This window comes from Solanum verrucosum, unplaced genomic scaffold (genome assembly GCF_900185275.1).
Source record: "Solanum verrucosum unplaced genomic scaffold, falcon-dt-bn FXZP01000049.1, whole genome shotgun sequence".
Lineage (NCBI taxonomy): Eukaryota > Viridiplantae > Streptophyta > Magnoliopsida > Solanales > Solanaceae > Solanum > Solanum verrucosum.
The window spans coordinates 3,259,012-3,272,123 of NW_026020221.1; the positions used below are offsets into that span (position 1 = coordinate 3,259,012).

At 35.3% G+C, this 13,112-nt stretch overlaps 3 protein-coding genes across 3 annotated transcripts; 2 read left to right on the plus strand and 1 right to left on the minus strand.

The window, feature by feature from the left end:
- Positions 1 to 1,677: 1,677 nt before the first annotated feature.
- On the minus strand, positions 1,678 to 4,158 carry LOC125831674 (protein NRT1/ PTR FAMILY 2.8). Its single transcript, XM_049510853.1, has 3 exons — positions 3,914 to 4,158; positions 3,601 to 3,818; positions 1,678 to 3,129 (listed from the first exon to the last, which is right to left on the minus strand). The coding sequence occupies exons 1-3, from the start codon at positions 4,032 to 4,034 to the stop codon at positions 1,678 to 1,680; spliced, it is 1,791 nt and encodes a 596-aa protein (XP_049366810.1). The 5' UTR covers positions 4,035 to 4,158.
- A 1,968-nt stretch (positions 4,159 to 6,126) lies between these two features.
- Positions 6,127 to 11,043, plus strand: LOC125831578 (LRR receptor-like serine/threonine-protein kinase FEI 2). Its single transcript, XM_049510741.1, has 13 exons — positions 6,127 to 6,510; positions 6,586 to 6,721; positions 6,827 to 6,898; positions 7,003 to 7,074; positions 7,180 to 7,251; positions 7,342 to 7,413; positions 7,502 to 7,573; positions 8,604 to 8,710; positions 8,900 to 9,073; positions 9,147 to 9,479; positions 9,739 to 9,990; positions 10,239 to 10,372; positions 10,556 to 11,043. Exons 1-13 carry the CDS (start codon positions 6,429 to 6,431, stop codon positions 10,781 to 10,783), a joined length of 1,806 nt encoding a protein of 601 aa, XP_049366698.1. The 5' UTR covers positions 6,127 to 6,428; the 3' UTR covers positions 10,784 to 11,043.
- Positions 11,044 to 11,366: 323 nt separating this feature from the next.
- Positions 11,367 to 12,533, plus strand: LOC125831671 ((+)-cis,trans-nepetalactol synthase NEPS1-like). Its single transcript, XM_049510849.1, has one exon. It carries the CDS (start codon positions 11,432 to 11,434, stop codon positions 12,230 to 12,232), a length of 801 nt encoding a protein of 266 aa, XP_049366806.1. The 5' UTR covers positions 11,367 to 11,431; the 3' UTR covers positions 12,233 to 12,533.
- Positions 12,534 to 13,112: the final 579 nt, after the last annotated feature.

The window sequence follows — 13,112 nt, forward strand, 5'->3', positions numbered from 1 at the left end:
TGCAACAAGCATCATTCCGTACATCGTGAAGTAGCGACAAAACACATGACTTTGCTACCATGACCCGATTGTTCATCATTTTCATCAATAACCATATAATCACTTGTCATATTCACTGAATATTTCATCACTACTTTGGTGTTCACGTAAAAAATTATGTAATACAACGTAAACATTATTATGGAGGGTGTTTTTGTAAAAGATAAAAGTTTGGTGTAAAATTTCAATTTTCAAAAGATCCCAAATAATGAGATTTGGCCCAAATACTAGAAAAAACTAGTATTTGGAAATTTGGGATATTTGCCAAAAATATTTGCCAAATAATAGCAAATTGTATGGGCAAACACTATTTGCCAAATTTCCTCCCAAATATTATTTGGGAAATCTATGGCCAAACGGGCCCTATTTCTCATTCGTTTACTTGCAATTTCTTTTCTTTTTCCTTTTTCTAAAAAGGACATTTTCCAAATTTTAATGTGGAATGAAATATATTTTCTGAATCAATAATAATTATGGACATAAGAGAAGTGACGGGACACTTTCTTTTGGTAAAATAAAAAAGATTAGGAAGATTTATCTATTTTTTTTGTTTTTTTTTTAGTTTTTCTCTCATCTGTTTTATTTATCTTACGTTTAAAATTATAGTTGCGTAATGCACACTTCTTAATTTTTATAACTCACATCTTTTATGTTTATAGCCTCTAAATATTTAATTTATAAGTTATTTTTATCTTCATAACCAATATTTTACTCCCTCCCTTCCAAATTGATTGTTTGACTTGACATAGAGTTTAAAAAAATAAAGAAACTCTTATATTTTGTTGTCTTAAACTAAAACATGTTGAATGTATCAAAATATTCTTTTTGATATATGAAAAGTTAAAAGTTAAAAATTGATGAAAAAAAAGACATTCTTAATTAAACAGATTTTAAAAAGTTAAATAAATTAAAAATAAAATAAAGAGAGTGATAATCATTATGATAAATGCTTGTCGTGGTTCCATAGCGTGCCTCGTATGCATAGCAATGAAAAGTCTAAAATGTGGTGTCACTATTTTTGAAGCCATTATTGATTTTTTTTGAAACTGAGAGGACAAATGTTGTTGGTGAGGATCGAACTTGCGCTCTGTCACTCCACATGCACGCTACTTTTTCAGCCCCAAGAACCACCGGGATGAGATAGATTTTTTATTCTGCTTAACTGGATGAAATAATCGAATATATATTTTCCAATGGACATATTTAAATTCCAATAAACAATAAAGTGAATAAAGTATGCTATCTAAATAAAGTATCAAGAAAAATAAACTTTACAGTAAAAAAATAAAATAATAGAACCTAATTCAATGCTTGCTATCCCCAAAAAGAATAGATCAATAATTTTTCTCCAACTTGCTTTTGTTAGTTTGCATAATATTTACAAGAAGAAAATATGTTAAACGAAACATCTTTTATCAAATCAAAATTTAAAAATTGTCTTCCCTTTGCACTGAAACAAGATGAGACCCCAAAAAATTGGATGCTTTATACCAAATAAAATTAATTCCTTATATATATTATCTGCCCTCCATATTATAAATGATGGACATTAATGTTACATTCATATCAAACTTATAGTTTATGACATAAAAAATACTCATGTCTGATATTAAATTACACCATTTGGATCATTAAGCTCTATGGTTTCTTTTCTGGCAAATCGACATATCCAGCATCAACGCGATCCTCCAACACAGTCTTTCTCCTCTTTGATTCTTCATAACTTTGAATGTAACGGCTCGCGAAGAAATGGAAGTATATGAAGTTTAGTACTCCCAATCCAGCAATAAGAAGGTAAAAACGTTCTAGCTTGTTTTCATTAAGGTCATGACCTCCCAACCACCGCTTTCCGCTGTTTAGCCTGCTTAAAATCTCAACCAAATTGACAATGAGTGTGTTGAGGTAACTAGCAATGCTTAGGCTCAAGAAGAAAATTGCTCCAGCTACACTTCTCATTGTCTCTGGTACTTGGTTATTCAAGAATTCCATGACGGAGACTGCAGCAAATGCTTCTGTCAAACCTGATAAGATGAATTGAGGCAAAAAGTATGCAATGCCAAGTGGAGATAGGAATGTGCCTTGTTTCAGGGCTAAGTCGCGGCGTCTTGTTTCAACTAATGCAGCTACTGATAAGCAAAGAATAGCCATGATGATACCTATTTTGATTCTTATTTGGAGGGACAATCTAGCTTCTTTCTTAGAGATTTTCGATGCATTGGGAACGTATACACATTCGTAGATGAAGATCCATATAGCCAGGGCAATCATGGATGCTAGTCCCATCCACCCAGGAGGAATCATGAAATTCCCAACTTTAGTGTTGGATTGAATTACTTGAAGTACCCCGAACGTATTCATCTGTTCCATGGTGATGAAACAAGTAATTCCAGCTACCCAAACGGGTAAAATTCCAACGACACATTTCAGCCTTTCCACCTGTTCAACATTACAGAGTCTCCAGCTATCTTTAGCAACTCCTTCAGTATTCAATTCATTGTTAGGATCAACAATCACCGCGGCCTTATCAAGGAACTTGAATCTGTCCGTGTGCTTAAGCACCGATAGCTCGTTTTCTGATTCTCTGGTGGAAGGATCATAAAGGGAACTTGCTGTTGGTAGATCATGAATGTGTCTTTTTCTGCAAGCTGCATTTATAACCTTTGCCATATCGATAAATACACATCCTTGAGGCTTCAAGCGGATATAAGAGTTGCGACCAATCAAGAAAATCACAATGGAAAAGGCTAAACAGCAAGTTGGAATCAGGAAGCCAATAAACCAGCTGATATTGGTCTGGATATAGATAACAACTGTGAGGGCAATTATAAGGGCTATAGTGAATGAGAAGTACCACCAATTGAAGAAACTTTTGAGCTGAGACCTTCCTTTTTCTGTATTAGTATCGAATTGATCAGCCCCAAATGCGATGTTGCAGGCTCGAATACCTCCTGAACCTATAGCCATAAATCCAAGACCTGCAAAAAGGTAAGCAAGCTGCCATTTTTGTGGATCTTCACAACGCGCATTTCCCTGACAATGAGGTGGCCTGAGTTCGTCGATTCCAGCTGTTAATGTCACCATCCCCATCCCCTGCCAAAAAAGACAGAATTCGGGGCTTTCAAGCATGCTATTTACTATAAATCTTTTTTATCCTGTAATCAACCAAGAAAACCCTCTCAAAAATCACCAAATATTCCTATTTTCTATTATAATTTATACCAATCAAATCCATTCGAAAGGATTTGAAATCAACAAGAGAAAAAGTGTGTGGACCTGACTTATTGAATCATGACTATATTCGATAAAGATGAAATTGGACTCCTCAAGAATTTGTTGATATTTCCGATTAAATCTTTTGGTTACTAGATTTTCATTCGTAATGATTGTAATCCCTTTCATCTATAGAAAAACATGTATTCTTTTGACCCCTGTTTAGGACAACATACTTGCTACTATATAGACTCTCATTTAAATAGAGACTTGAGCCATATTGCACTCGAATAATCGGTAAATTGCACGAATAAAAAAAGGGAAATTAGAGATGAGGAAGAATAAAAGTACCAGGAAAGAAGCAAGGGAACCAAAAAGTAGAGTGAGGAACCTGCCAAGGTGAGCATCAGCCAAGAAGGCACCAGCTATAGGGGTAATATTGGAGCAGCCAGACCATATACTCACCACATTCACCAAAAATACACCCCCCATATTATATTTGGTTCGCAAATATGTAGTCATGTTCGATATCAAACTAACTGACGCCAATTTCTCAAACGATTCATTCCCTTCACAAACAACAATTAACATATCAACAACACATTCATCATTACACATACATTTATTTTGGTTAAAAATAGTATGTGTTGTTTTTCGTGGTTACCAAGAATGAAGGCAATGGCTGTCCATCCTCCTTTTTTTCTTGCGGAACATTTTGGAGCAATATTTTGCTCTTCTTCTTCGGAGGAGGATGAATGACTTGCATTGATAATCTCATCAGCCATTTCTCCTCCTCTCTATATGTTATTATCAAATTGCAAACAATCAAGATGTTGCTTCTTTCAACTTCATGTGGTGATCAAAATGTGTTTTGTAGAAATAAATTAGGAGAAAAGGTAACCGACGATCTTTTCAGCATGCATTCAATGAGAAGAGAGAGAGAAAAGGGGAGGATTGAATTGGATTTAATGGCATACATATATTGCATTCCCAAATTTGTGGGATATGCCTGGTTATTCTTTTTTTTCTCTTCAGAAAGAAAGATAAAATAAACACAATAATATTAATATAATTATTTATTAACAAAATACTAGTACTGGAAAAATTAAATATTACTATCATGATATTAAAGTAAAATAACTTAGTTGGAGCTCTGACTAAATTTAAATCGCATTATAGGGTTCGAATGGAATTCTATTCGGGTTTTTTCAGAGCTAGAGCTTGAAACCAAAATCTCTTATTAATAGTAGAGTTGAGTTATCTCAACACTGCACCATAACCTGAAATGTTTTTCCAAAATTAAATAAACCTATCTCTAATTAATTAAAAAATACATAAATTTGTAAAAATAGATAATACCAGCAAGTTTTAAAATTAAAGACAACAAAAAGGATAATTATAAAAAGTTGACATAGACAAGATTGGAGTTCATACGGTTTAAATGTCTGAAGACTGATTAGTGAAGCCACCTTTTTTTTTTCTTAGTGATCTTACTACTTGATCTAAGAGTTTCTTTCTATTTGAACTTGTCTTCCTTATAGATATATTTTTTTAATAATTCGAAGTTGCTTGTGATTATTTTTAGTGATTGCAACTATTTTGCTTGAGAAGAAAATAAAAGATTCATATGTTTTGACAAGTGGCCAGCTTAGTTGTCAAAAAGTTCTCATGCATGCTGACAGGTTTTCTTTCACTTGCCATCGTTATTTTAGTGGGTCATATTATATCCTATCTCTTAAGAAACAATTTGTCAAATTTTTGTTTTAACTAATTTTTTTTTTTTTAGTGGGTCATATTATATAGCCTTTTCTAATTTTTATTTTTATTCTAACTAAAAGAAAAGGCTTACCGTAGGTTTATCCAATGGGGGAAAATGGTTTGTGGACACATATTTTAATCACGGACTATATATGTTGTTTTAGTTAAATTGAGCGTATCTTTTACGGCATTTATATACCGATTTCATGCAGGTAAAAAATATTCTTAAAGATTATAAATATATGAATTATAATATACTAATAAAATAAATATACAATGAAAAAAGATTACATGTAAATATATTAGTAATATAAATAAAATAGTCTAACACATCTCCTAATTAATTTTTTTTTTTAATGGGCGTATAAATGAAAACTTTCATTTGATTGGTCAGCAGAATCATGTCATTTGCACACTTGTAACGTTGAGATTAATTTTTAATTTGTTTAGACATGCTACATTTCTTGATACGTGGCATTAGCCATTTTGATCTTTAGGCTAGTGAAATGGGCTCATCGTCTTAAGTTCACTAGCATTGGCTAACCCAAATGAAGCTGGACCTTAATTTGGATTTGATATTTTTTTGAACTTTGGAATATATCCAAATTTAATTATATGGATACTCATAAGAGTGTGTAATCATGTAAAATTTATATCAAATTTACTTGTTTAACTTTATAATAATTTAAATGTTTATTTGTTACATTCATTTATTTACACAGTATATTCTCTTTTCAAATCTTCATATTTCCAACTTTTTTTTTTTTGTATGATATTCTAAACATGAGTGTCCTATGTCCCACTTTAAATGGGTTGGTGTACATTTAGCTCACAAAGGTGACTACAATAGGTCATCAGATGTTCAAATTTTGCTCAGACTTTGGGCAGTGCAAATATATGTCCTTTTCCCAACAACAACATCTCCCCATCGCATATTCTTTATCGTCCCATACACGACCACATTTTTTTCTTCAAATAGCTAGCGAGTACCTTAAATTTCAACAAATAAGAGCGTAAGTCCAACTATTACAAGTACTCTTTTTTTTTTCTTTTTTGAATTCTCCACTGGTGTCTGGACAACGGTTCTTCTCTCTTTTTCTTTTTTTCTTTCTTTCTATTATACACAACTTTCTAGACTACTTTCAAAGTAAAGTCTTCTCTTTTTCAAAATACACACCCGCCCCCCTCTTCCTCTTTTTCTCACTTCGTGCTTGAAATTTCATTATTATGGATTTTCCATCTGTAAGAACTGTAATCATACCAATTGTTTCTATCAAAACCCCACCATTTTAGCTTTACTCTTTTTTTTTTCAAGATCTGTATTGATTATTGAACTTGCTACTACTCCACATTGCACTTGATACTTCTAGTCCAAACAGAAAAAGTAAGCTCAAATCTGCATTTTTCATCGAGAAATCGAAATGGGTGTCTGGGAGTCGATGGTTTTGGGACTATTTACAATGACCATTTTCAGTAGAAGCTGTTTTTCACTAACCCCAGATGGTAAAGTTTACTTCTTTGTCTAAGGTTTTCAGCATTGTATGTTATTCTTGAGCTAAAAAGATTCTACTTTTTTAGGTTCTGCTTTGTTGGAAATGAGAACCCTTTTGAATGACACTAAAAATGTTTTGAGCAACTGGAATGATTCGGATGAGTCGCCTTGTAGGTGGACTGGCATTTCTTGCTATCCTAATGACCAAAGAGTTCAATCTATGTATGTTCAATTCACTTTTTTTGTTTTCACTATCAGTGCTTTATTCACTTTGTTTAGTTCTGTTTGCTTGGATTCATTTTCTGCATTTTGTTTTTGAATTTTCAGCAACTTACCTTATATGGAACTTGGAGGAATTATATCTCCTAGCGTTGGTAAACTCACCAGATTGCAGAGATTGTAAGTCCCATAGTCATTGAGGCAATGCAACAAAATTGTATTAGGGCTAAAGTTTCTGTCTTGCTACTTGGCTTGATAAACTATGTGTTCTTTCCTAAAACCAGGGCACTTCACCAAAACAGTCTGCACGGTGTGATTCCTAATGAGATTGGCAATTGCCCTGAACTCAGAGCTATGTAAGTAGGAGTTTCATATATAACTGAGTGATAACATGTTTTCTTGGAGATTCCACATGTTTCTTGATGAATTTGTCACAAGCTAGGCATTATTTATGCGTACAGATACCTCAGGGCGAATTTTCTTCAAGGAGGCATACCATCAGATATTGGAAATCTTTCAATACTGACCATATTGTGAGATATATATATTTTTTAATTCACCATCTTATTATATGGTTAATGAGGTTGTTGTTTTAATGATTGGTACCTTTTAATCCTTTTTAGAGATTTATCAAGCAATTCACTTAGGGGTGCTATACCTTCTTCTCTTGGTCGTCTCAGACATCTTCGTCTTCTGTAAGTCCAATTTCTGTTCATTGTAAATTTTTAATTTGATAACTTAATGCATTACACACTGATGTGTTAAACATGAAAATCAATTCAGGAACTTGTCAGCCAATTTCTTCTCGGGTGAGATCCCAGATGTTGGAATACTGAGCACTTTTGGTAACGATTCGTAAGTTCTCCTTCCATTGGAATATAATCCCACATTTGATTTTGCCCTCTGTGTTCATCATTTTCTATATACTGTAAATAAATTTAGATGGTTCAAAACTCAGAAAATACAATTTATTGTGAATAATGCTTCACATTATATTGACAGAAGTGCAGCAAAATATTCACATTCCATTTAGCACTACAATCACACTTATAGGAAATACAATACAAGATAAATCAGGTCTTTGCACACCAGTTTTCTGGTGATTAACTGCTGTTTGCTGCATAGGCTAGATTTGTGGCAGTGTTACAATGACACCCAGCAAATACAAACTAAGCAGAATACCCATCAAAAGATCGATGTATTAACATCACAAGTGCAGTTGAGATTTTTTACAACTGAACAAACCGAATCTATCAATTGATAGTCCTTTAATCATGATCCTAGAAGTTAAATACCATGTGATAATTGAGATGGGAACTACACTAGCAAATTGATGGTGCTTCAATTTTAAAGATGGTGATTAATTTGTAAGTATACCTGACTTAAATTTATGGTACTCCAATCATGCAGTATGTGTTGCATATGTTGAGATAGACTTTTTGGTGTTAAATTGCCTAGTGGGTGATTGGCTGCTACATAGTTGAAACTAGGAATCTAGTCCTGTATCATGAACAGTTTTACTTGTGTACCTTGCAAAAATTATTCTTCCCCATCATCTCTAAAGGGAATTTGAAGCTTGATGCTCTCAAAGTCTCAAATAGTAAAGCTTATAAAGTATTTTCAAATGTCACAAGGGTAAGAATGTATGTGACGGGTCAATTCACGTAGGTTTCTTTCTGGAGTAAATTCTTAGTCATCCATTGGTAAGGGTGTTGCATCACCAACACTAGCTAGAAACAACTTGTTTAACTGGAGTCTCGTGAACTGACCTGCCGTTTACCTTTCTTCTTCATAGTCTTGGGAGATAATATTTTCAGTGTTAAATTTTTCTATTAATGGCTATCTTATAGCAGACTATTCTGACGAGGATAATGCTTATGCTTAGGTTTATTGGCAATTTAGATCTCTGTGGTCAACAAGTCCGCAAGCCTTGCAGAACATCTATGGGATTCCCTGTAGTATTGCCTCATGCTGAAAGCGATGAAGCTGCAGGTTGTTATTTGCTACTGCTTCATATCTATTTCCTTTTAGAAGTTTACTGGCTTTTGGAACTTCCCTTTCCTCCACCAACTTACTGGCTTTTGGAACTTCCCTTTCCTCCACCAACTGAATCTATTTTTTTTCTCCTTTACTTCTATGTAGAAAGCTTGATTTGTTGCTAAATTAATGTGATTTCTGCAGTCCCTACGAAGCGATCCTCTCACTATATTAGAGCAGCAGTTATTGGTGCAATATCAACATTGGGTTTTGTACTCATTGTGTTCTTTATTTTCCTCTGGGTTTGGTTGTTATCTAAGAAGGAAAGGACAGCAAAAAAATACACAGAAGTCAAGAAACAAGTCCACAAAGAGCCAAGTAAGTGGGTGAATAGTACAATACCGTTTCTTTTCCTTCTCCCAATTTTTGTCTTAATTTGTCAAGGCTTCAGGTGCCAAGCTTATTACTTTCCATGGAGATCTTCCTTATCCTTCATGCGAGCTAATAGAGAAGATTGAATCCCTTGATGAGGAAGATGTTGTTGGGGCAGGAGGGTTTGGTACTGTATATCGGATGGTTATGAATGATTGTGGAACATTTGCTGTTAAAAGAATAGACCGGAGTCGTGAAGGCTCTGATCAAGTCTTTGAGAGAGAGTTAGAAATCTTGGGTAGCATCAAACACATTAATCTGGTCAATCTACGAGGTTACTGCAGGCTTCCTACTGCAAGGCTTCTCATCTATGATTATTTGGTCATGGGAAGCTTGGACAATTTCCTACATGGTATGTTTCCAGCTTTTCAAAATTTGTCCCCAGATCCTTCCTCCTCTCCACATCTCCTCTTAAGCTTATACAAGACATCAAATATGGAAAGTGTGTATATTTTTGCCATTACATTTTTTATTTGGTTTATCCCGAATACAACCATTATTTTCAGTCATCTGTTTTTAAACTGGAGAGGGGGAAAAGCACTATTGCTTTCATTTAAACAATCTGTTTTTCTTGGCTATTCATTGCATGCATCTTTATTGTATTTTTGCAGAACGTGTGGATGATCGGTTGTTAAACTGGAATGCACGTCTGAAAGTAGCTCTTGGTTCTGCAAGAGGATTGGCCTACCTACATCATGACTGTTGTCCTAAAATAGTTCATCGAGATATCAAATCAAGCAACATACTCCTTGATGAGAATCTAGAGCCTCGTGTTTCAGACTTTGGCCTTGCCAAGCTTTTGGTGGATGAGGAAGCTCATGTCACGACTGTGGTTGCGGGTACTTTTGGTTATTTAGCACCAGGTATGCATATTCACTTAAATCAGCAAGGCATAAAGATAGATTCACATATATGTTGCCTTTTAATTGCAAGAATGGTTTATTTTCTTATTTTTTTGCTTGGATAAACCTTAACCTATTCTTCTTTTTATAATCATCTATATGTAGGTTTGATTTGCTTAACCTCTATAAATTGAAATTCCAAACTCACCTCATCTTCTAATGAAATGTCTGACCAACGATTTCTTGTTTGTAAATTGTAATATAACCAGAGTACTTGCAAAGTGGAAGAGCCACAGAGAAATCTGATGTGTACAGCTTTGGGGTTCTCCTTTTAGAGCTTGTGACTGGAAAAAGGCCAACAGATCCATCCTTCGTAAACCGAGGCTTAAATGTGGTTGGCTGGGTATGCATGCTTCCCTTGAAACTCACCAAATTTTAGAACTTCATGAAGACTCGTTAATTTTTTAAACTTCATTGGAGACACTAGTTCGGAAATTATGGGCGATCGTGATATGGAACTTCCCTTTTCAGTATTTAGCTGTACAATTTCCACATATGATAGTGTCACAATTTGAAAAATGAACAGATGAATACCTTGCTGAAGGAGAATAGACTGGAAGACATCCTAGATGCGAGTTGCAGAGATGCCGATGCAGAGACGGTAGAAGCAATTATAGAAATAGCTGCAAGATGCACTGATGCAAATCATAATGATAGACCTACAATGCAACAGGTGCTGCAATATTTGGAGCAAGAGGTCATGTCACCATGCCCGAGTGATTTCTATGACGAGTCTCATTCAGATTATTCTTGATGTATGGAATAATTTCCTGGGACCAAATATTTAGAAACAATATGCGGCCTGATGCTGACATGTGTAATCTGCTATTGCAGATACTCTGTATGCTCCTTGCTTTTGGAGCCCTGCTGCTTTTCTTCCTAATGTCTTTGTGCATCACTTGTGCCTTTTTATGTAGATATCTGCAGTTAGTTTTAAAGCTACAATTATGAGTCCTAACTAGCCATGGCATTATGTAGTATTTATAATCTATTCATCACTATTGAATTTTCCTTCACCTATAATAGAGTTTAGGTTCCTCCTAAGAAAGTTCTTTAAGAAAATTTGATGAAATATGTGAGGACACTCAACTACTGGTGGATGTCATATCTGCAAAGCATATTTGTATGCCACTCAATTATCATAAAAAAATTGTAACCTGTTGGTGGAATTACATCGAATATGTTTTTGTTTTACTCGATTATTCAAAAAAAAAATTGTAGTATGATTGTGACTGCAGCCCACTTATCTTACCTGCAATTATTGGCCAGCTTGACGCTGAGGCATCAAACTTATGGTGCTACTTAATTAGGCCACCACTCCAAATATATGAGCCAAGTGTTTAGGAAGATATTTCCATTCTCAAGGAACAGCATACAAGATAAAGCACAAAGCGAACCAAAAATGGCAGAGGTCACGCAGAAGCTGAAAGGAAAAGTGGCCATAGTGACTGGTGGTGCAAGCGGAATTGGGGAAGCAACAGCACGCCTTTTTGCCCAACACGGCGCACGAGCCGTTGTCATCGCCGACATCCAAGATGAAAAGGGCAGAGCCGTGGCGGCATCCATCCCTTCACAGATTTGCAGCTACGTGCAATGCGACGTGAGTGATGAAAATCAAGTGAAAGCCATGGTGGATTGGACGGTCCAGAAATATGGTCAACTCGACATAATGTTCAGTAACGCAGGAGTCGTTGGTAATTCGGGTCAAAAGGTGCTCGATCTGGATCTTTCCGAATTCGATCGGGTGATGAACGTCAACGCTCGTGGAATGGCGGCGTGTGTGAAGCACGCAGCACGAGCCATGGTGGATAAGCGTGTTAGAGGTAGCATAATTTGTACAGGCAGTATTGCAGCAAGCAGGGGAGGAGCCTGGCGGACTGATTACATAATGTCGAAACACGCTGTGTTAGGGTTAGTGAGATCAGCTTGTCGGCAATTGGGTGAGTACGTAATAAGAGTGAATAGTATTTCACCTTCTGCAGTGATGACTCCATTGATGATCAGCGCAGAACCAGAGGTATCAATGAAGGCTCTGAAAAGGTATGGTCCGCAGACTAGTTTGAAGGGTATTACACTGACGGTGAAACACTTGGCGGAAGCTGCTCTGTTTCTAGCTTCCGATGATTCTGCTTTTGTTAGTGGGCACGATTTGGGGGTGGATGGTGGCTTGATCAGTCTTCCAGATCCAATGAGTTCATTGTGAAACAGAGAGAACAACCGGTTTGATTTTTTATTTTTTACTTTTGGTTTCTCATCCTGCCTTCGGTGCCCAATTTGACAATATTGGAGCCCGACTAAATTTGAATTCATGCTCAAAAGTTCCAAATATGGTAAAACACTCCCTAACTAGGGCGACTATGCATGTAGCCCGAAACATATGGTTAAGCCCTTGTAATAGAGCATGGATTTCGAACCTTCCTACCGTGTATTCTCTATTTGAAGGTTGAAAGTGTCTTGACTTTGTAATTGAGATGCATTGTGTTAGCTATGTAAAATTATTCAAATTACAATGTTTTGATTATAGTATTATTTGGCAGATTCAAAGTTACAATTCGAGAAGTAGTGGGCATGTTTGGGCCTGATGCAATTTTAATGGAGTTGTTATAGATTGTAAACAATCATCAAATTAAAAAGCTTCAAGGGCATGAAGAACTTTAGTTTATTTTCTTTTTAAAAGATAACCAAAGTGATTGTGCAGATTATAAGAAATTGCATGAAATTATGTGGAACTTGTGAATCTTTTGACACACAAACTCATGATAGAAACGAAGTAGTATAAAAATTGCAAGTAAAATTGAAATATCTATTATAACAACTACTCCATTAATTACATACGGCAACATAGGTAACTATGAAAAATCTAATATTACTTGGCTTGCAGTTTACAAACCAATATTAGTTGAAACTGAAAACTAATGAAGATTACATGTATAGCTTTCTTAGTAAATAAAATCCTATACATCAACCTTATACCTTATACCTAAAAATGGCGTAAGACAAACACGTTTCTCTGCTGCGCCTCTGGAAGTGGGATCCCAACTGTTAACTGCAATGAGGAGAACAATAGGAAGCAGAGGGCGCCC